Source organism: Periophthalmus magnuspinnatus, chromosome 8 (genome assembly GCF_009829125.3).
Source record: "Periophthalmus magnuspinnatus isolate fPerMag1 chromosome 8, fPerMag1.2.pri, whole genome shotgun sequence".
Taxonomy (NCBI): Eukaryota; Metazoa; Chordata; class Actinopteri; order Gobiiformes; family Gobiidae; genus Periophthalmus; species Periophthalmus magnuspinnatus.
This window is the reverse complement of record NC_047133.1, coordinates 25,871,558-25,894,929: the sequence shown is the minus strand read 5'-3', so window position 1 is coordinate 25,894,929 and position 23,372 is coordinate 25,871,558. Positions and strand designations below refer to the sequence as shown.

General features: G+C 38.0%; 2 protein-coding genes across 2 annotated transcripts; both read left to right on the top strand.

Annotated features, from left to right (window-relative positions):
* The first annotated feature begins 59 nt into the window (after positions 1 to 59).
* Positions 60 to 5,110, top strand: ccnf (cyclin F). The gene is made up of 14 exons (XM_033971679.2): positions 60 to 116; positions 201 to 397; positions 485 to 538; positions 958 to 1,062; positions 1,143 to 1,220; positions 1,514 to 1,668; positions 1,830 to 1,994; positions 2,078 to 2,201; positions 2,292 to 2,472; positions 2,562 to 2,649; positions 2,857 to 2,956; positions 3,232 to 3,362; positions 3,577 to 3,752; positions 3,900 to 5,110. Exons 4-14 carry the CDS (start codon positions 982 to 984, stop codon positions 4,316 to 4,318), a joined length of 1,698 nt encoding a protein of 565 aa, XP_033827570.2. The 5' UTR covers positions 60 to 116; positions 201 to 397; positions 485 to 538; positions 958 to 981; the 3' UTR covers positions 4,319 to 5,110.
* A 155-nt stretch (positions 5,111 to 5,265) lies between these two features.
* On the top strand, positions 5,266 to 22,519 carry abca3b (ATP-binding cassette, sub-family A (ABC1), member 3b). The gene is made up of 31 exons (XM_033970577.2): positions 5,266 to 5,561; positions 6,136 to 6,234; positions 7,449 to 7,695; positions 9,180 to 9,307; positions 10,257 to 10,422; positions 11,263 to 11,522; positions 11,606 to 11,722; positions 11,942 to 12,062; positions 12,379 to 12,552; positions 12,626 to 12,807; positions 13,515 to 13,652; positions 13,737 to 13,866; positions 13,957 to 14,111; positions 14,182 to 14,337; positions 14,411 to 14,621; positions 14,727 to 14,877; positions 15,197 to 15,295; positions 15,560 to 15,758; positions 15,842 to 16,148; positions 16,227 to 16,500; positions 16,827 to 17,031; positions 17,553 to 17,772; positions 17,850 to 18,008; positions 18,094 to 18,266; positions 18,385 to 18,519; positions 18,611 to 18,805; positions 18,876 to 19,063; positions 19,134 to 19,304; positions 20,783 to 20,979; positions 21,074 to 21,147; positions 21,387 to 22,519. Exons 2-31 carry the CDS (start codon positions 6,181 to 6,183, stop codon positions 21,513 to 21,515), a joined length of 5,115 nt encoding a protein of 1,704 aa, XP_033826468.1. The 5' UTR covers positions 5,266 to 5,561; positions 6,136 to 6,180; the 3' UTR covers positions 21,516 to 22,519.
* The last annotated feature ends 853 nt before the right edge of the window (positions 22,520 to 23,372 follow it).

Below are 23,372 nucleotides of genomic sequence, written 5' to 3'. Positions count from 1 at the left end.
CAATTTGAGGAAGTCATATATGCATAACTGATAACTTTTCTTTGCAGAGCTGCCTGAGAAAGGGAATTTTGAAGCTGCTGTGAAACTCGGAATTGCCTATTTATATAATGAAGGACGTAAGTTAAACTGTACTTAATACACCAGGTATTTTCTCTACAGCTGTATGAAAGTGTATCTAATTGGACATATTTTTCTGTTAGCGTTATTAAGTGATGAGGGGAGAGCCGATGTGTGTGGCCGTAAGGCGTCACACTACTTCAGTCTTGCAGAGGGCTTGCGAGCTCAGAACGCTGATCCTTTTATATGGGTGTTCATCCGTCCTCCTTGGTCTCCTTCTGGCAGTTGCTGCAAAGCTGTAGTATTTGACCATCTGAAGAATGAATGTGACAAAAACAAGGTTACTTTTTCTGCTTTGTTTTTGAAGTTGATATTGTCACATCTTTACTTTATATTTCTCACCTCAGTCTTTGCCTCTGTGTTTTAGGACAATCGAGGACCCTTATTACACTGTTTGGCCCGTGTTCTACAATTTTTTGAAGTAAGTGTGTGTAAAAATGAGGACGATATCACATTTTCTACCTTATTTATTTTACATAGTTTAAGCTGCAACAGTAATACATTTTATGCATGTGATCTTGCCCTCATATAACCATTTGATTAAACATTTTGTCAAAGTACAATATAACTAGAAGACCCCTATATATGGTCATTAGAAACATGTGGTCCTGTGACTGCTCGCTTAATTGCTAAGTAACACAAAGCTGCTGTTACACTCTTGGTTGCCATTCTCACCTACTATCATGCTGTCCTTTGTTATTTATTACAAACAGTTGTTTATTCCACACTGTTTAAACATGGTCTCACCTGGGTTATTTGCATGTGTTTGGACATTGGTCAGACACGGTTTCAATTGACATCTGGATCAGCAAGTTTAAGTTTTGCTTTATATTTTCAAAGGATGATGAAAAGCACTGTGAAGCTATGGCCATGTTGGAGCAATCTTCTCTAGCTGGTTGTCTTAAGAGTTCATATTCTTTATGGGAGATCAACCGGAAAATATCCGTGAGTATAAAAGCATACAGTAGAGTACAGTGTGAAATACAAAATCATATCAATGAAATTTGTTCTGTTTTTAAATGCAGGGTAGTGATCCTGGAAGGTATTTGCAATGTGTACGTACTCTCAGGGACTATGCTGCCAAAGGATGCTGGCAGGCACAGGTAAGAAACAGCACTACAATAGATTTTTTTTTTTTTTTTTTGACAAAATTCAAACAGTCTTGTGTAACATTTGTGTTGTTTAGAATTATTTTGATCTTTGGAGCAACTGACAATGCCTAATTGTTTGGTGTCAGAGGAGCTTGACAATTGAAATAATGTGATTACTATTACTAATGCTCCTCAAACTGCAAGCAGTTAGTCAGAAATTACTCAGAATGTTTTTGTATTATTCAGTTGATGTGGCGGATGTCTCTGTCCCTTTTTAAAAACTATTTAATGGTTTTATTTTCTAGTTGACCCTGGCTAAATTGTGCAGTGTTGGAAATCCGCTGGGTTTAGAAACAAAGGCCTGCACTGATTTGGTGGCTCAGCTTTTTAGTTTGTCCAACACTTCAACCAGCTCTGACACTCCAGCCATCCTGAAACAAGGCATTAAGGACAGCATGAGGTAGATTTCTATTCTTAACTGCTGTGATTGTGATCCTTGATCACAATCACCCTAATTCCTAATTGGAATGATTGCTGTATATGTTCATATTAGTATGCTATTATTTTTGATAGAATTGTACTTTTTGCCCATTTACTCATTAATGCAATACATTTATTCAGGTACATACTGGTGGATTGGCTTGTAGAAGTAACTACAATGAAGGACTTCTCCAGTCTGACATTGCATGTGACAGTGGGCTGTGTGGATCGATATCTGACCCAACGTTCTGTTCCCAAAGCTTGCCTTCAGTTATTAGGAATAGCATGCATGGTCGTTTGTACAAGGTAAGAAATTCAGAGAATCCTGTTTTAAAATGCTTGTTAAATATGCATTTGCCACATTTTTCCATTTCTTTTTATTTTTACAGATATGTTAGTAAAGAAATTCTAACTATTCGTGAAGCTGTCTGGCTCACAGACAACACATACAAATATGAGGACTTAGTTCGAATGATGGGAGAAGTTGTTTCTGTGCTGAAAGGCAAAATCCGTGTAAGTAAAACCATATTCATGTACATTTTTCCCCTGAAGTATCTTGTGTCCATGTATAAACTAACAAGTCAATTTATGCTGCACTCATAGAGCCCCACCCTTCTGGACTATGGAGAGGTTCTGCTGTCTCTGCTGCCTTTGGAGAGGAGAACCACTCATCTGTTCAGTTACATCTGTGAACTGTCTCTGCTCCACTCTGCACTCGCTACACCTCCACGTGCAAAACTGGCCTGTGCTGTGCTGCTGCTGACACGAGCACTACATCACTATGGTAACCATCTTTTGTACAAAGATTTTTAACCCAGATCATATCATAACTACTATTAACTCTACTATGACTTACAACTGCTGTCTCCACAGCTCCTATCTGGCCCTGGCAGTTAGTTGACTACACAGGCTTTTCCAAAGACGACCTCATCCCACTTTGTTTGTTGCTTTATGTCAAATGGTAAGGTAATTTTACTGTGAAACATGTCTACCCAGTTACGACTGCAATACATTGTTTTGCGTGTGAAATGTCCTCGTATATAAATTTACAGTTTATCAAATTTTATTGGTATGCATTTTTATAGCAATGCGTTGAACAAGACTTGACATAGTAGGTGACTGATTTGTGAGCTATTTGTGGTAATGTTCCTTAATTTTCTTTTAACAGTTTCAGTCAGGATGTTCCTAAAGATTACAGGCACATATCTCTTACTGGTGTGAAACAGCGTTTTGAAGATGAGACCTACCGATGCATCAGCAAAGAAAAGGTACTTTTGCATATATTTTTAGAGCGGAAACTAAAATAAAGTAAGAATCAAAGAAAATGGAGTGACACAGCAGTGGGCATGTATGGGGGTAGGTAAGAATGGGGAATTTACTGTCCTACAGTAAGATGTAATTGCTCTGTAAAGGTTATTAAAATGCATGAATTGATCAAAGTATAAATTTGAGTCATTAATGTCAAGGGCAAACCAATAACATTTAAAATCTTTTAAAAGTAAATATAGCATTATAATCATCCTATTGTACCTACTCTTGCCAGGTGATGGATTATAAAGAGCTGTGTCAGATGTTGGAGATCCCAGAAGAGAAGCCACAGTTGGAACCACTCAGCCCCACAGCAACTGCAGAAGCTTGCACCTTCCTGGCCTCACCATCCAGCACCAGCAAGAGGTACACACATGCAATTGATTAGAAAATGGTTCAGAGAAAAGATTACATGATGACTTTGTTCAGTCAGTTGTACTGTTGAAAAACATGAATTATATTAGGCTATGAAACGGCCCCCTTATTTGCCCTTTTGTACTATAAAGCATCTTGTAGAGTGTCAGTGCCATCTGTCCAATTGTTATCTGACTCATCCCTGCTTTTCCCTGCACATTTTCAGGAGACGTGATGATGGTGTGCACACAAATAGAGGCAGTTTCATGGCTACACCCACAGCAGAGCTGTCCAACCAGGAAGAAACACTGCTGGGAGAGATTTTGGACTGGAGTTTGGACACTTCCTGTTCTGGATACGAGGGGGATCAGGAGGAGAGTGAAGCAGAGAAAGATGCTGAATGTGAGTAATCTGAGTTGCTCAGTGTTGTACAGTCCCTGATACAGCATTAATTTGTGCTTAAAATGCATCTGAACCACTATGTCACAAGATATACTTTTTATTGAATTATTTAAGTGTACTTAGTTAATATAATATTTTGTCCAACAGCCTCCATGATTTCTCTCAAACTGTACCCAGTCACCGATGCGGACAGTAGACAGCTGCACTGCCGTGCCATGTCTAGTGATGAGGACAGCATCTGTGAGACTGACCAGGAGCTTGTTGAGACCAAAGGCCCAGTATGCATTTCATCATGTGCTAATCTACAGAGCTCAGGATATTCAAGTGTGAGCCCATCTTCATCATGCTCCTCCTCATCCCTCATCTCCTGCACATTAAAAAACCTTACCTCTAATTTGGGCTCAACCTCTGCCGATGCTCAGCCTGGCTTCCGCCTTCTATTGCCCATGCAGCGGTCCAGAGGCACTTCGAGCAAACAAGTTAAAAGGAAAAATAAAGCAGCTCACAGTGGAGGTGAGGTGGACAGAACAGATGAAGAAGATGGTGTTGAATTTCTCAGTTTATAGGAAAAGTGTTTGTGAGCTGATACACAGATGGCATGGGCAGTTGTGTTAAAGCACTTGGGTCTCCCATGTTTTGCTCTACACTAGATAATCATTGTCCAAAAGACTCAAGACAGTACATGAATATTAACATATAGAGTATGTTATGTTTACTGGCAAAGTATACCTCAAAAGCCTTAACAGTATAACCAATAAATTGGTCAGCTCTGAAACCACTGGAAATTAAACTCCTCAGGAGCACACACTCAGCACAGTTTCTAATGCACTGATGTTTGTACACCATCTACAATGTTACTTACTTTCCTGTTCATACATTTTATTTTCACTAAAGGTACTATAAATGTCCTTATTTAAATGCTATGTTATGAAGTGACCTGAAGAACAAAATTCAGTTCCAATACTTTTCTACATGCACACTGGAGCCAATGCTGACAAATAACTCTTGCGAAACTGGTTTGCGCAGAGAAGTGTTACATCCAATCAAAAACATATTCAGATATTTTAAAAGGGAGAAGTTAAAGAACAAACACTAAGACGTGGTTTTATTGTTCCAAACCAAAAATATACGGTAAGTTCTTTTGGCAAGGTAAAATGCCGTTTTTCGAGACTAGTCACCTGTGTACATAGTATTATATGTAAGGATGTATACAATTTCACCATTGTATTTGTATGTACTTTCATGTCAGCATTTTATGAGTTGAAGGGAAGTATTTGTATTTGAATGTGCAGTCTCTGTATTGTAAATAAGTTCCAATGTAAATATGTGCTTTCTTACAAATAAAACAAAAGTACATCTACGTTTTGTGGATATATTTAGTCTTATTGTCACCCATTTGAAGTAAAATGTGTATCTGACACTAATATTGGATTGTTGTCATCTTGACCTACTGATCTGAAAAGATGACCTTTTGGGGATGTGGTAAAGTCACGTGACAGTCCCCCTTGGTCACGTGACGCGCTTTGTTGACGGTGCTCGCCGCATTTGCCTGATCGGACTCATTTTTCTTCTGCTGCAATGTCACCGCGGCGCTAATATGCAGCTAACGAAAAGGGCGAAAGGACAACACTGGCATTGGGTTAAACGTGTTCAATACTAAACAAGCCTCAATAAAGCCAGTAAGAATATCGCCACCAAGATGCTTTAGCTGCCACATCCACACAAAAGGAAGAATTGTTTTTTTACCCCGACAGGAAGAAGACGTGAAAAGCGTGAACAGTCCATGTTGGAACCTGCTCCCGTACAAAGGTGAGTGCATTTCTACTCACATCACAATACAATAGAACTAATATATTGTATGTATTAATGTTACAATTGGTGACTCAGCACATTATATAGGCCCTTTTTGTAAATGTATGCAGTCGTTCTTAGGATCTGTCCGACTTCACACGAATTGAATAGCAGATACATTGACCAATCAGAATTGACCTCGCATGGTTTGGACCAATAGAAAAACTGAGTGTTCACAAGGAAATGTTAGAGTAGTTTGCACTTCTATTTGTTAAAGCCATTAATAAACATATTAAATGGAGTTTATCAGAAATATTTTTTATTTGCCTCAATTACTGTTGTTATAGTTTTTATGAGACAATTTTGCTGATTTTGTTCAAACCAATCACTTATTGACACTTGGAAACACACACTGGTCTTTTTTACTTTTATCCCCATTTAATCCCCATTATGCTTACAGTAGCAACATTTAACTTCCAGTTTTTCATTTCATGGTAAATGAAACTAAACTCAACTAAAGCAGCACTTATAAGCTAACTCAGATTTATGCATTTGTTTATTGTTAAAATTATGTAAACTTTTATGTTTTCAGCCAATCTCACCGGCCTATTTTCTGATCCCCTCTATATGAGTAAAAATGGCGATCATCAGACAACTCAGGCTACTGGTGTGGAAAAACTATCTCCAGCAGGTAAGTTTCATGTTAGGTAGTGTCAGTATGTTTAGTCTGTCTTGGCAGTATTTGCTATGTTAATGACTGAGGTGATATAAATATTATAAGCTTTCATAACAATTGTCTCTTCGTGAGGATGCTTTGATCTGCACGCTGATGATATTAACCAGCCACTTGGATATGGTGTGTTTCTAGTAACGTGTCATCAACATGCCTCACATACTCTTATTGTTATTATAACCCCATGGTAAAGTATGGTTTGTTGCTTTATATTTAGACATCTAATATGTATCACAAGGAAGTGTTGGACAAAATTCTCATCCATACAAGTAAAATGAACTCTAATCAATACTGTGCCTACTTTAGGCACTAAAGTATATATATTTTATTTGCTGTTATTTTCTTGAAGATATCTTCTGCAGACAGTCTATAGTTGACTTTGGCTTAGTAGGTAGTTATTTCACAACTTTTCCAAAGTGGGAATTGGGGCTACTTCAGTTACCATATCATGGAGAGTGACTTTCTTGCATCAGTCCCTTTTGCTCTTGCTTGTGTGGTCACACTGATATGAAAGATCAGGAAAACCAAAGCAAATATCTTTTGTTATTGGTTAAAAACAAGCTGCAATTCACTTTAATCTGTGAACAAAAGTCTTTATATTTCTCTCCCAACAATTGACGTCTTGCTATTAATCATCTATAGGTGATACAGTCAATGTGGAACATAGATTTCATGGACCAAAACAAAAGCACAAGAAATCTCCTTTCACATATTGTGATTTAAAGCCAGAAAAAGGGTGCGTGATGTTGGAAAAGCTCTTTCTTTGGCTTTGTTTTACAATCACTCTAATGTACTTAAGGTAGAAGCTGCTGTATTTAATTATTTTTATATGTTCTCTAGTGTTGTCACAATACTAAAACATGACACATTTCAATACTAAGGAAAACCCAGGATACTCAATAATGATTTTGACAAAACAATTATAATAGAACACTAAATATTGGTAGTTTCATTAATATTACAATGTGGTCTAATACTGGTTCGGATATAGACCAACCCCATTCTAAAACTGTTCACATTAGTATATGTGTATTGCACTTTAAATAATCCTAACTAAAAAAAGGTTTACCAGAAACTGCCATATCTACTTTTCTCTACCTTGTTTATTTATTTACACACTGTTTGCCTATAAAAAAATCAACACAATGTATTAATTATTTTTCTGTTTTCAGAAACGTAAAATTCTGGTCACATTAATTGAGATACTCCTGCCACTGCTCTTCTCGGGGATCCTTATCGGCTTGCGTCAGAGAGTGCCAAACTCGACCTTCCCAAATGCTACAGTTTATGGGTCTTTTCAAGTGGACAGTTTGCCCCATCCCCTGCTCCATTTAATGCAGCTGGCCTATGTCCCCCACAACTCCAGTGTGGTGCGGCAGGTGGCAGAGGACGTGCGTGCTAACCTGAAACTCCCATCAGGTAAGGCAGAGATGTAAAAATATATTATGGTCTATTTTATGGAATGCCTTTTTATTATTTGGGTTTCAGATGGCATAATAACATGCTATAGGCCTTTCATATTTAATAGAGCTGGGGGCAGGTATAATGGTTAACATGCTGATGTCATCACATTCAAGAGTCTGAAGACCACCAATAATTAGTAGATACTAACTTGGTCATGGCCTATGCATTGACACAGTAAAAGACATGGGACAAAACTGCTGCTGTTGATGTGTCTTGTGGGTGTTTTAAATACAGTGTTTATTTTTGGTTGCTTCTTATGTTGTGAGAAGTACATTTTATTGTTTTTTCACATGCATCCATAGATATTAAATGTGTATAGCAAGCTTGGCCGAATAAGGGAATTTCCATTGGATCTTTTCACAATTTGCCTGTTTAATTGTAGCCCAAGTACCTCTAGCATACATAATTGGGTAACTCATATGTATACAGATGTTTCAAGTCACAGCTGACACGACACAAGTGATACCTCATGTAATCTTGGCTACCATTTGCTTATTTGTGGCTAGCTGATATCATGTGACTTGGGAATACTTGTTTCTCTGGGAATACTTGCTAGGAAACCAAACATGCCACACCCTCCTCCTTTGTTTGCCTGATGCAGGAATGACACTTACTACTGTTAAATAACCTATTCGTCTCCTTCGGGCTAGATAACAATCCCCCGGATTTTTGCAGTCCTTTTAAATGTATCTGATCTTTAGTTTTAGTGGGATCATTATGGTTGATAGCTCCTAAGTCTTTGAATGTTTGAAGGCACTGTATTAACTTTTCCTGTAGGCTATATAACAGTGTGACATCCAAACTTAGGTAATCATAGATAATTTCTGTTTCTGTTAGTGGACATTTAATTCTGTGCTTCCGGTCCTTAAGCAAAATATTAAATATTGTGAAAAGTATGTCAGGCAGCTCTTATCCTTTTCTGATCATGTTATGGTAGTTAGTGACCCAGACTGACCCTTGGTATTGTTCAAGTTGTGCAATGTCTGAATGGGTTTTCATAACAAGAATCAACTTCCTTATCTAGATTTTTTTGTAAGTGAAAATGGGTTGTTTATCACCGACGTATTTGTGGTCCCATGGCTTGGGCTTTAGGCTGTCTATTTCAGTAATTGTACCATTGTGTAGGATGGATTTTCTGTCATCACTGTTTTATTGCAACGCCTTTTGCCACAATATAGTCTGGCACTTAAGTGTTTGGGAAGGTGTCAAAAGTGCTGTTAACTGCGTGGACACATGGATCCCAGTGTAAGAGGATTATGTTCATTTTGAGAGAAAGAGCAAAGATAGATTCTCCATAAAACAAATTAATGAGATAAACTCACATCCTGCTCTGTTAAACTAATGTAATACTGGGCCAGTGCACAGGTCTACTATATGCTGCTTCTATATGCAAAACATCGCTTTAAATTAATGAATTGTAAATTTTTGTTCTTTTTTAGTGCGTGGATTTGATACAGAAGATCAGTTTGATGAGTTTGTCAGAAATGACCCACAGTCTCATCTCATACTGGCTGCTGTTGTTTTTCACCACCCTCTGCTCCTCAATGATGAGCCCCTCCCCATTAAGGTACATGTTAGCAACAGTGAATAAAGAAAGGTGCAAGGTATTTCTAGCTCAGCTCTTGCGACACAGGTTTAGCTGCATTCATGTTGTAACAATAGATTATAATGCACCAGTAACTGCAATATGGTCTGGTCAAATAGATTCCAAGAGTTTCCATTTTGCTATTGTTGATCTGCATAAAACTGTATCAAGTCTTATTTTATTTTGGTCCAATCTGATCAATGTTTGAGTGTTTCCATGTTATGCGTTTACTTTTCCCCAATTTTTGTGTATTGAAATAGCTATATCAATACAATTATTTAAAAAAACATTATAAAATATTTTGGTTCTTTTGAAGTCTTAATTTTCCAATGGTTTCCCATGGTTCTACAAGGTGTTCATAAGGTCACTTTACAATTTAAAAATGTAATTACAAAGGCAGTTGATAATATATATTAATTAGATTTATTCTATTGTACTCAGTGGTTATAAGAGTTTTTAATCACATTGCATTTTTGTCAAATTATTAGTCAATTTTTCTTCCACAAGAGCTCAATTACTCCAAATGTCTACCTTGAGCTTTTGACTGAATATGTGCAGGACCTTCAAAGAACTATGTTAAAAATATAATTTATTGAATAAAGATACGCAACATTACTGAACTAAAACAAAAGATAACAGATACGATTTCAACCACTGATGAGGCCATGCTATAGCGAACATGGCTAGAAATCGAGTACCGTGTTGATGTGCTTCGTGCGACTAATGATGCACATATAGAGGTGGATTTAATGAGGTCAAAAACATGAGTACAATAGAACAAGTCTGATTAAGGTATCTTACCAATTGCCTTTGTAATATTTTTTTTTTTATTGTAAAGAGACTTTATGGACACTGTGTATATGTTTGACCACCACTGTCATTTTACAAATAACAAGCTTGATGTTTATTTGTCTTCTCTCTCCAATATCAGGTGAACTATAGCTTGCGATTCAGCTACACACCTCGCTTTGCACCTGTGCCAGAACAAATGGAGTTCAACCCCAACAGTGATCTGGATTGGCACACACGGACCCTTTTCCCACTATTCCAACTGCCTGGCCCTCGCGAGCAATATTCTGTGATGGGGGGCACTCCTGGTGAGCCCGCCACATGCTTGTAAACCTGTTTGTCAGTCACTGACCTTTTAATACAACTATTTTTTACTTATGTGAAAAATGTAACATAATTTTTGGTAAACAACCCCCCACCCAACTCATAAATTAATACAGCGAGTGCACCTTTCCACCAATGAGGACCCAATTAACCATATGAAAATATGCAAAACGGTATTCCTGAAGTGTTTTGCAGTATGTCTGATCTATCATTTGTGTGAGTCTGGTTTGATCATATGAGCTCAGATGTAACTGATAATTAGTTTGAAGATGCTTGAGACAACTACACCTGAGAAATAGATATAACCATGTGACATGTAGTGACTGAGTGGAACAAGTCAATCTCAACATGCCATAGGGTTAGGATTAGGGTTAGGGGCCTGGATGTCTAAAACATCTTCTTCATCAAGCCCTAGTGGTCAGATTTGTCCATGACAACTTTTTTGATGCTGTTACTCTCTCGGCTGTGGATGTGTAATAGTATTTGCTTTAAGTTTGGGGTGTAATGCTTCTGTACATCTCTTCTTGTTAAGAGACAACCTTCAGAAGTGTCAATTCCCTGTTAATTTTCCAAAAATTCTTACAATTCCCAATTTCTCATGGAAATCCTAGATGCCTACTGCTCCCTAATATATATATATATACTGAAAATGTTCTATTGTTTCTGCTGAAAAGATTTTAAGCAGCACATTAACAGTATTCACTGTTTTGCCTTGTCTGCCTGCTTTGTTTTTACCATTTGGGCAGCGCCTTTGAGTGTTCAGAAAAGTGCTATATGAATAAAATGCATTATTAATGTTTTAATCAATTTGTTTTGTATTTTAGGCTATTATAGAGAAGGCTATCTGGCCGTACAGCATGCAGTGGATCGAGCCATTATGCGTTCTCATAGTGGAGCAGCTTCTAACAGCTTGCTACAGAAGACCAGAGTTATCATGTCGAGGTTTCCCTATCCCCCCTTTATATATGATGTCTACATCCTGGTCATTCAGAACCAGCTGCCCTTACTACTGGTCCTCAGCTTCACCTACTCAGCTGTTAACCTTGTACGATTTGTTGTACAAGAGAAGGAACGAAAGCTCAAAGTAAGTTTTTGTTATGTTCTCGCAATTTAAGTACCTGTAATCATCAAACTCTGTGCTCATTGTTTTGTGTCTGTGCTTTTTAGGAGTACATGAGAATGATGGGTCTCAGCAACTGGCTTCACTGGAGTGCCTGGTTCCTCATGTTTTTCCTTTTCTTCTCGATTTCTGTCTTGTTGGTCACCATTTTGCTTTGTATTCAGGTACTTGCAATTGTATCCATTCATTTCAAATACAGTTTATACTTCAGTCTATAATTTGTCTAGCCTTATTTAAACACAAATGCAATTTTCAAAGACCTTAGTTTATAAAGCAGCATATATCCACTGCCATTTTCAGATATGGAATTACTCTCATGCAGTTAAAGAGTGCTATATTTATATTAAATCTTAATTATATTGACCACATTTTTATCTATGTAGGTGACCTCAAATGGAGCAGTGCTGACCCACAGTGACCCCACTCTGGTATTTGTTTTCCTGCTGACATTCACTGCGGCTACCATTAATTTTGGTTTTCTGATCAGTGCCTTCTTCTCCAGGGGTATGTAGTGCTGTCCTCATTTGTCTAGCCTACTGACATTTAACAGTCTCCATTCAAATTGCCTGGCCTTATCATTCAATTCAAATTTACAGTGTTGATATTAGTAATACATTGTACCTTGCTGCTTAGGATGTGCCCTAACTATAGTTTTCAAAATCACCTGCCGTTGTAATCATTACTCATAGATAAGACATTAGGTTGGTATTTGAAAAGCAATGCCATGAGGTTGGAGACTAGTCATTTCTAGACCACATATTCAACATTTTTAAAACCACAATAAGTACTAACTATCTTTACTAATTATCTTTCTCAACAGCCAATTCTGCAGCAGCAGCAGGGGGCTTCCTCTATTTCCTGACATACCTGCCTTACTTGTTTATATGGCCTCGCTATGACTTACTGAGCCATGCCCAAAAGGTTTCCTCCTGCCTTATCTCCAATGTAGCTATGGCTATGGGTGCTCAGCTTATCGGGATGTTTGAGGGCAAAGGTGAGACGCCAGACTAACTTAAATTAGTTTACATTTCCAAAACACTTTAACTTGAATTTATTTATCTCTTTAGGCACGGGGATCCGGTGGTCTAACTTATTTGACGCTGTGACAGTGGATGATGACTTTTCCATGGGGCAGGTGTTGGCTATGCTCCTGTTTGACGCGGTGCTGTATGGACTGATGGCTTGTTACGTGGAGGCTGTGTTTCCTGGAGAGTATGGCTTACCTCTACCGCCATATTTCTTTCTATTGGTAAGTTTGGCAGTAAGCAAAAGGACAATAAACAAAAAGAAAAAAGACAAAACAAAAAATTAAGACATGGATAAATTTGGAGATTCCTAAACAATCCTAAACTAAGCAGTTAGAAGGACACAAATTAAAAATAGATTTTCCTCCATCATATTTATCAAAATGATCAAATTTGGACATTGTATGAAATTAATATACATGCTACATAGATTTCAAGGTTATGAAAGTAAATTGAACAGTTTCATTTATCTTTTTAATAGATAAATAAGTCATTCTAGATTCTATTTACTGTATGGGCAATTATTCAGCTCTATAGACAACAGTAAGTATTTGGTAAAGATGAAAGAGAGGCATGGGGATTTAATTTAGAGGTCACAAAATTTACAGGAGGCGGCATTAGGCAGAAAACGCAGGGTTTTTCCATTAACTGGAAAAAACCCTGTGGTCAGGGCTGCAAAAGTGTGGTATGGACTGTGGGCCTGTAACAAAACAATGGCAAAATGCCAGAATCAATTTCAATTTCAATTTCCCTTCCCTCTGTGATGTTGGTCAGTTGCTAATGACCCCTATCATGTGTTCTAAGTTATTCTACAAAAATATGATGTTTAGAAACCTTGTAAAAAAAAAAAAAAAAAAAAAAAAAGGCATGCAGCTTTGTTTTTGTGTGTCCCGTAAATGTTCTTACAAATGGCCTGCCGTTGTCTCCAAAGCCTTCATACTGGAAAGGCAACCCTTTGCTAAATGAGAAAGAGGAAGAAGAGGATTCTGAAAAGGCACTGAAAGGAGAGTTTGTTGAGCAGGAGCCAGGTGGACTTGTTGCTGGGATTAAAATAAAACGTCTCGTTAAGGTGAGGCATGTTTCATTACAATTTAAACTAATTGTTTTTAATGTCCGTGAATTTAACTGAAATCAAAATGTCTATGTCTGACAGGAATTCAAAGTGGGCAATAAGACTCGTAAGGCTGTACGGGATCTTACACTAAACATGTTTGAAGGGCAGATCACGGTATTGCTTGGACACAATGGTGCTGGAAAGACCACAACACTGTCCATGTTAACAGGTTGATTAATTAGTCTTAGTAAAAACATTTAAGCAGCATGCAAACTTAATGATGAACAACAAATGCTAATGCAAAGTGTTCATGCTCCAGGACTGTTCCCACCCACAAGTGGTCGAGCTTATATCAGTGGTTATGACATCTGCCAAGACATGGCCCTGATTCGACAGAGCCTAGGCCTGTGCCCTCAGCATGATGTCCTCTTTGATGACCTGACTGTCAAAGAACACCTGCTCTTCTATGCACAAGTAATAATTGGACCTTCTTTTTAGACAATAAATCCTGAAAATCAACTAACCATTGTGCACTTTTTGCTAGCTAAAAGGCTACTGCAAAGAAAAAATTCCAGAAGAAGTGGACCGAATCATCCATATCTTAAAACTTGAGAACAAAGAACGCGCTCGAGCCAAGACTCTTTCTGGGGGAATGAAAAGAAAACTCTCTATTGGCATTGCTCTAATTGGAGACTCTAAGGTTAGATCAGTTGCACAAAATTAAATTTTTAGTCCATGTTTCTTTCAGCGTTAAGAACTGTACCAACCCTTAGGTGGTGATGCTGGATGAGCCTACGTCAGGTATGGACCCTTCAGCCAGACGCTCCACATGGGACTTGCTGCAGGGAGAGAAGCGGGGACGCACCATCTTACTCACTACACACTACATGGATGAGGCTGATTTGCTGGGAGATCGGATTGCTATCATGGCAGGGGGAGAATTGCAGTGCTGTGGGTCTCCGCTGTTCTTAAAAAATAAATATGGTGAGAGAGAGTATATTTACACTGTTGGTACATGGATGAAGTGTTGCTCATTGTGACTTATGGCATGACTAATGGCGTGTGACTGAGATTTGTGCTGTTCCCCAGGTGCTGGTTACCACATGATCATAGTAAAAGATGCCCTTTGTAATGTGTCTGAGATCTCTCGCCTGGTGTATTTGTATGTTCCCAATGCCACTCTTGAGAGCAGCGCTGGGGCAGAGCTTTCCTACATCCTGCCCAAAGAAAGCACCAGCAGGTGAGTCACTGAGGGTTTTGTTCTGGTTTAGGCAGACCCGCTAACACACTGAAATGCAGGCTCTTAGCCCAAGCCCTAGCAACAGGGGAGAAATTATCCCAGCTGGGCCAAATACCATTTTTCGACTGAGCACAAATAATAGGAGTGGTGTTGCTATTCCTTTTCTTATATTGCATTTCGAATAACTCAAAATGACATTTAGCACATAGGCACATTTAAATTAATATTCCTCTTTACAATTGCATTATATAATCTGCAATTTGACTTTATTATGCATCTCACTGATATATTTTCTTTATTCTATCCATTTCCTCCAAAGGTTTGAGCTGCTCTTTGCTGAGCTGGAGATGAACAGAGAAGAGCTGGGTATTGCCAGCTATGGAGCATCAGTGACCACTATGGAGGAGGTGTTTCTGAGGTAGGAGAAACACATAGTGGGTGTGTGAAAAATGTTGTTTGTCTGTAAGTAACACATACACTGCTGGGACTGTATGGGCTCACACAAAATCTGAACTATTTTCAAATGTTCACATAATTAAAGTTTATTTTTTAATCGTTCACATTTTTCAAGTCAGTGTTTTCAGTGTTCATTAAAATGATTCACATGAATAAGAGATTAGATAAAATATATTACTTTGAATTCCTCCCAAAACCTAGTATAATGATAATTTTGCTTGTTCAGAGTGGGAAAGTTGGTGGACTCTAGTTTGGACATCCAGGCCATCCAGCTACCTGCGCTGCAGTATCAGCACGAGAGGCGTTCCCACGACTGGACTGCAGACGATGCGAGTAGTATCAGTGGTATGACTGATGTGACTGATTTTACAGACAGTGGCACTATAATCTCAGAGGACTGCTCAAATATCAAACTCAACACTGGGGTGAGTTAGAGAAGGTAAAAACAACTGTGTCATATATAAAATGTGTACATAATATTTATATACTCTCCTAATTTTCCCACCAGATAAAACTTCACCTGCAGCAGTTCTATGCAATGTTCCTGAAAAGGGCTTTATACAGTTTTAGGAACTGGAAAGTCATGGTGGCTCAGTTCTTAGTGCCTTTAATCTTTACGGTTATAGCCTTGGTTGTGGCTCGGACTTTACCTGGTGGCAAGGATTTACCTTCACTCAACCTGGCATTGAGGAACTATGGGCCTACTAAAGTCCCTGTAGCTGTGCCGTCACGATCCAGCCCTTTTACTGTGGCATTAGCAAAAACATACAGTTCCCAGTTCCCTGATCAGCTGGCAAAATTTGTGAACACCACAGGTATGTTTTCCTAAATCAATAACGAACAGCATTTTTTCCTTTACTTAGATTTTGACATGTGCCACTCTCCATTTCCAGACTTCATTGATTATGTCCTTGTTAATGCTAAGGCAGAGGGAGGGGTTTTCAATGAGAAATGTGTGGTTGGCGCAGCTTTTCAAGGCAAGACCAGCCATTATACTGAAGCAACTGCATACTTCAACAATCAGGGCTACCACACACCTGCCACTGCCCTGATGATGCTGGACAACGCACTGTTTAAGCTTGTAGCTGGCCCCAATGCCTCCATCCAAACTAACAACAACCCAATGCCACGCAACATGTCAGAAATGGCAAAGAGCGAGCTTAGAGAGTATGTATTTTCTGTATTCTTCAAACTACTATCATAATATCAATGAAATTAATTATACTACAGTTGTCAAAAGTATCGAAAACCAGATCCTAATCAAACTAAAACTAGTATCGAAACTAGATATCTATTACTTTATTAAATATTACTTCAACAGTACAACCAGTTTTATACTAGCTTTATCAAAACTAGTTTAAGACCACATGCTAATTATAAAGTTACTATTGGTTACTATTGGTATCAAAATCTGTATTGAGTATCGAACCAGTTCTTTAGTATCAAAATGTAGGATTGTGACAACACTAAATTTGACTATGTTTCTTTTATAGAGGTCAAACCAGCTTCGCCATTGCAATAAACTTGATGTATGGTATGGCCTCTCTGTCGAGCACCTTCGCTCTTCTGCTAGTAACAGAGTCAGCCATTAAGTCCAAACATGTCCAGAAGGTCAGCGGTGTGTATCTTTCCAACTTCTGGTTTTCAGCTTTATTGTGGGACCTGATCAACTTCCTTCTGCCATGTCTCCTCATTCTGGTCAGTATCACAGTATCAATTATATATTTAAAGGTTGACTCTTATGAGCTTTAAGTCACTTTAGAATGTTGTGGCCTCATCAGAAACATACCTAGAGTTGTCTTTTGTTTCATTCACACATGTTTGAATAACTCTTTATTATTAGTCGGTCTACATCTCCAAAGTTCAAAATATTCCACCTTGTTCCACCTTGTAGTGGTAGGATTCAAGTTAATAGCTACCTTTTACCTTTTGTTCAGTAGAGATCGGCAATTCCAGGGCATTATCCAAATGTTTCTAGTGAAGGTGTGTCGAGTTTAAAAACACAGTTGAGCACGTCCTGTATTTACCGAATGACAACTCAGTAAAAATATACAGGGTTTTTGTGTTAAACAAATTAATGTGTGAATGAAACACAACTTCAGGTATGTTTTTGATGAGGATACAACATTTTAACATAGCTCAGAAAATAGTGTAATATTGAACATTTTAACTTGGCTAAATTTACCATTCCAACATAAATTTTCCCTCTTTGTTCTCAGATCATTTTCAAGTGTTTTGGAGTCAAGGCCTTTACAGTGCACTACCACCTTGTAGACGTGTTGCTGATATTGCTGCTTTATGGCTGGGCTATAGTGCCTCTGATGTACCTGCTCAGCTTCTTTTTCTCGACCCCTGCTTCCGCATTCACGCGACTCACCATCTTCAATGTGATCACAGGAACGGCCACTTTTCTAGCTGTTATCATCTTGAACATTCCTCGTGAGTGTGTGATATTCAACCCATTATTATTCTTTGCTAAATGCATTTTTATTGCTAATTTGTTTGGTCTTCTTCAGAATTGCAATTGCAGAACCTGTCCAAAATACTCAGCAAAGTGTTCCTGATCTTTCCCAACTATTGTCTGGGCATGTCGTTGAACCAGTTCTATCAAAACTATGAATTCATCTCATTTTGTACCTCTAATAAGCGTTACCAAGATATGTGCAAAATATTGAGTATGTTTATTATTTTTTTTTACTCTTACAATATTTTAAAAAGCTTATTTGAAATCTATAACTTGTACATCTGTTTGTTTTATAGACATCACGTATCAGACTAATTACTTTTCCATGTCTTCGCCTGGCGTTGGACGATTTCTTGTGGCTTTATCCATGCAGGGCCTTGTCTTTGTTCTTCTCCTGTTTATCATTGAACTGCAGTTTGTCAAAACACTCCATCGCCTTATCACCACGTTCTGCATGCGACGTCGTCAGGTAGATATTAGAAGTTGAGTAGTTGTGTTATTTGGTTGCTTATCAAAAAAATCACACCCATCTTGTAACCATTCACTTTAAACCACCATTTAAATTGCATGTGTTTTTTTCCCCTCAGTTTCCTTTATTGGTGAATGCTGCACTACTTCCGGAAGACAGTGATGTGGCTGATGAGAGGAAGAGGGTGTTTGAATGTCAGCCAGTTATTGAGTCAATGATGGGTAGTCCTCTAATTTTACAGGAGCTTAGCAAGGTAAAAATACCTACACATACATAGTCTCGTTAATAATATATTATATTATAAAGAAATGAAGAATAAATGACACCTTATTGTACTTTTTCAGGTTTATTCTAGTGGGGGTAATCTCCTTGCAGTAGACAGGTTGTCACTGGCTGTTGGTAAAGGGGAATGTTTTGGTCTTTTGGGCTTCAATGGTGCCGGCAAAACCACAACCTTTAAAATGCTGACAGGTGATGAGACAGTTACCTCTGGGGATGCTTACATTGATGGATACAGCATCCTGAGAGACATTAAGAAGGTAAGAGCTCACTGAAAGTACTCATAAGGCTTTAAATTACAAACGTTTCAGTCTAATCTTTGTTTTGCAGGTCCAGCAGCGCATTGGATACTGTCCCCAGTTTGATGCAGTTCTGGACCACATGACAGGAAGAGAAACCCTAAGTATGTATGCCAGACTTAGAGGAATACCAGAGAAATATGTCTCTGGCTGTGTGGAGAATGTGCTGAGGTCCCTGCTCCTTGAGCCTCATGCTGATAAACTCATCCGTAGTTACAGGTTTGTGCAATAAATGGTATAATTTATGTGTTTTTTCCTGTTATAATTGAATTGTAAATATTCTATGTAGTGGGGGGAACAAGAGGAAGCTAAGTGCAGGCATTGCTCTAATTGGTGGGCCTCCTGTTATCTTCCTGGATGAGCCTTCCACTGGAATGGACCCGGTTGCCAGACGGTTGCTATGGGACGCTGTTACACACACACGAGAGTCTGGGAAAGCAGTAATTATAACTTCACACAGGTATGTACTTAAAATGCGCAGTTTACACAGTTACAGTTAAATTACCGTAAATTTCGGAACATAAGCCGCAACTTTTTCCCCACGCTTTGAACCCTGCGGCCACCGGTGGGTGCTCTCTAGCTGTAAACGTAAAAGTGAGACAGACGTGGGGAAAGATTCTGCTCTGAAGAATTCACTAGTTTTGATTTTGAACGATCATTTTGCGCATCATGAAATGGATATGATGCAGTTTTTAAGATAAATAAGGAAATAGAGCAAAGAGCCATTTGGACCCACTTTCCACATAAAATAAAACACTGGGAGCCGCAAATACTTTTTGACATCTAAAATGAAGATTAATAATAATAACGTAATGGAATAATGTAGTTTTATTTTCACGGACAAGCCTTCTACACGTGGCAGATAAATATGGCAAAAATAACTTAAGTGCATAAAAAATACAACTCACCAAACCGCTGCATCAGTGTGAGCTCTGCGCTGATTATGTGATTATGTCTATTCTACTCCGCAGTTTCTTTAAAAAAAAACTCTAAAGGCGTATCGTTTAATCCCAGGTGCTTATTCTCCATGTGCCAAAGCAGTTTTGAAGGTTTCATTGCCTCATTTGCTTTTCCCGCATATTACGCAGAGCGGACTGTGCGTGAGAGTCACCTGTAGCGACAAACCCATATTTAAGTAGGCATTGTCTGTTAAATTGATCTTTCTTTTTCTTGGAGGTCGTAGTCTCCTCTTCTGGCTCCTCAGTTGTCCTTTTCCCCTTTGTTGCTCTCCAAAGACTTTTGTTTTGGCTCATTTTCACTCGCTTGTGGCTCTACTTTTGGGCGACATGTCTGATGTGTTATACGTGAAACGTCATCGTGGAGACAAGAGCAGATAATATACTTGCTACTACATCAAATAGATTTCTCTGGTGATTTCCAGCAGGATTTTCATGATACATCTACGGACGAGCTTATTAGTGCGTCATTAGGGACAGGCGAAAGTTGCTCTTGACCCCTGTGCGCACAGCGTCTGAAAATCAGGGTTCTTTACGCAGGACTGTGAGCTGTGTCTGTGTCTGTGTCTGTGAGACGTGAGCGGTGTTTGTTTTGAACATTGTTCCGCGAGTGTGACGCTTATTTTTAGCAACAAAAAATAAGAAAATATAATTTTATTTTAAGATCATAATAATCTTCCAATTTAAACTACAACAAAAAAGAGCTAACACAAATAAAATACACTTCAATTAAATACTTAAAATGTATTTTCCCAAGCCACGCAGAGCCGCAGTATAAGGCTGAAAGAGGCGCATGCGGCTCTGGAGCCGCGGGTTGCCGACCCCTGAAATAGACCCACTGCACGTAAGCTCGGCATTTTCTTTTCAAATTTAGCTGGTGCAGCTTATATTCAGGTGCGCTCTATAGTCAGAAATTTACGGTAAGTACAACTGTAACTGTAATCAAGCTAATTCAGATAATTACTCTTGTATTTCTTCCCAGTATGGAGGAATGTGAGGCTCTTTGTACGAGGTTGGCTGTCATGGTCAATGGTCAGTTCAAGTGCCTTGGCAGTCCCCAACACCTGAAAAGCAAGTTTGGCAGCGGTTACACCTTGTTGGCTAAAGTCCATGTAGAAGCTGATTTGGAAGACACCGACCTACTTCTATTCAAAAACTTTATTGAAAGCACCTTTCCAGGTTTGACACTAGATTGTATTGTATTGTAATGAGAGACAGAATCATCATAAAAATGTACAAATAACTTTTGTTTTCATTATTTACCAAAAAAAAGGAAGTGAACTAAAGGATGAGCATCAAGGAATGGTACATTATCATCTGACTGACAAAACACTTACTTGGGCCCAGGTATACTCATTTATGAACGTACTACTTAAGGTTTTGTAACTTACTTTACTCATGTGCTTTAGAGTGTCACCCTCTAGTGGATAAAGACTAAAACTTGTATTTGATTAATAAATTGATTGCACCATCATTACCTCAATTGAAATAATCTACCAATGTTTTACTTAGTAAATGAGTACAGGTGTGTTTTCTACATGTTTTATATGTCCTTATCTTGTATTTTCTCTCTCACTCGCTCACAGGTGTTCGGCACTTTAGAAGCAGCCAAAGAGAAATATCACATTGAAGATTATTGTGTGAGTCAGATTTCACTGGAGCAGGTGTTTCTTAGCTTTGCGCAGTTCCAACATTGCACACAAGGAGGGAAGTAATCCATCCACTGATTGTATGTTTTTTAATGTTTGCTTGTGTGTGACTGTGCATACATGAACTTTACAGACTCACAACCACAAGATGTCTTTTTTATTCGCATTTGTGTCTTTGTGGCACTTTTATTTTTTTGTTACAGAAGATGTTTAAAGGCAGTGGGAGTTAAGAAAAAAAACTGCCTACTGCACTTTAACTACTTTTACTACTGTTTTTGAAGAGTTTACGTGTGTAGTTATTTATAATTTCATTGCTTGATTTTGTGCTTTTTTGTTTATATGACCAATCACAATCAAATTAACCACTCCATTTTATATTTATAGACAAATCACTGCACACAGAGGCCTTATCAAATCTTTTATTTTATTTTTGTTTTTTTAATCTACATACAGAAAAAGTTTAACGTGTAAATAGACATGCAAAAAATCCAAACCAACTTGGAAAAAGTACTAATGCATGTTTTGATTTGCCTTGTTTTGCAAATTTTGTACAATGTTGTTTTTTTAATATTCATACACTTGATACAAGGTACAGTGAATGTAAGACGTTAATCTTTAGTTCATCATGTTCAGTTTTTCAATAGGAATTTCAAACTACCCAAAATTGTGTGCTGCAGAAAATATACTAAAATAATACTGAAATTGTCCCCAGTCAGTATATTCGCTCACAGATCATTGACAGTAGCAAATGTATTTAGTAATTAACATTGTACAGCCCATCTAAAGTCGTACTTAATTCAATGACTCATGAAATATGTAAACAACACTAACATTCCTAAAGAATGGGGTTTACTTAATTTTATCAGTTTTTTATGTGTGTAATATATGTACAAAAAACAAATACAATGCAAAAGAATCCACTGATTTACACACTGATACATGAAATGAAGCTGCTTTTATTGATCAGAACCAAAAGGGAATTTACACCATTTTATTGCATATGCTGTAATGTACTATGAACTGATATTGTATACATGCTTTCTTTTTAATTAAAATATATGCTCTATGCATTTTTAGTTTCTTCATTATTACTATACCAGTAAATAGTCCTGGAACTAAACAAAAAGCAAATCTGATGTGACATAACACAATACAAACAGACCACAGAGTCTACATGGCTATGGGGACCTTTGACCATAAAGGTCAAAACTGTACACACACCCATCAAGTGAGGGTCCCCAATTCTGTACTGAAGCCAGTTTCAATAAAGGTGTGAGATGAAAGATGGTGCTGTGTTGAGTGTTTTATTTGCCTTTTTTGCCAGGTAAAAGATTCGTGGTGATGTCTCGATGCTCTGGAAAACGATCTATCTAATCACTCCAGCAGACGACGTTACACACTAACAGCACATCTAGTGTAAAACAACTAAATGAAGCTTTAAAACTCCTCAGAGGACCAAAAGAAATGGACACTTGATTGTTCTTATTTAATTTGGTTCAATTAATAGCCTATTACATTCATTCATCACGCAATGAAATACTTAAAAAAAAATGGCTTTTTTCTTTGCAGTCTGGCCATACCCCCATTTTATGAGTAAGACAAAAATCAAGAAAGTTGCCTATAATCCTACATGACCCTAGGTCATTTGGACCAGCAAGTTTCTTGAATGAAAATTCATAATGTAAAAAATTCAAATGTGAGAGGTAAAATTTTGAAAAAATTAGGTTCCGCCCAGAATGACCAACTTCCTGTAGGGTTTAGGGTGGGGTCATAATATAATTTTTTACTTGACTTGAAATGTGCTATGTTTATACAAAATTTAATTTGTCTACAATGAAAAAGGTCTGTCATTGGCGTAATGTAGTTTGATTTTTGAGGTGGCGCTATTGAGTCATTTTGAAAGATACATTTTTTTACACATAA

What these genes read in the sequence shown, in the direction of transcription:
- ccnf (XM_033971679.2), top strand. Translation starts at nt 982, where the DNA reads ATGGCCATGTTGGAGCAATCTTCTCTAGCTGGTTGTCTTAAGAGTTCA. An exon ending in AGATCAACCGGAAAATATCC is followed by an intron (nt 1,063 to 1,142) that starts GTGAGTATAAAA and finishes TTTTAAATGCAG; the next exon opens with GGTAGTGATCCTGGAAGGTA. An exon ending in ACGAGCACTACATCACTATG is followed by an intron (nt 2,473 to 2,561) that starts GTAACCATCTTT and finishes CTGTCTCCACAG; the next exon opens with CTCCTATCTGGCCCTGGCAG.
- abca3b (XM_033970577.2), top strand. Translation starts at nt 6,181, where the DNA reads ATGGCGATCATCAGACAACTCAGGCTACTGGTGTGGAAAAACTATCTC. An exon ending in AACACTGTCCATGTTAACAG is followed by an intron (nt 13,867 to 13,956) that starts GTTGATTAATTA and finishes TTCATGCTCCAG; the next exon opens with GACTGTTCCCACCCACAAGT. An exon ending in AAACTCATCCGTAGTTACAG is followed by an intron (nt 19,064 to 19,133) that starts GTTTGTGCAATA and finishes TATTCTATGTAG; the next exon opens with TGGGGGGAACAAGAGGAAGC.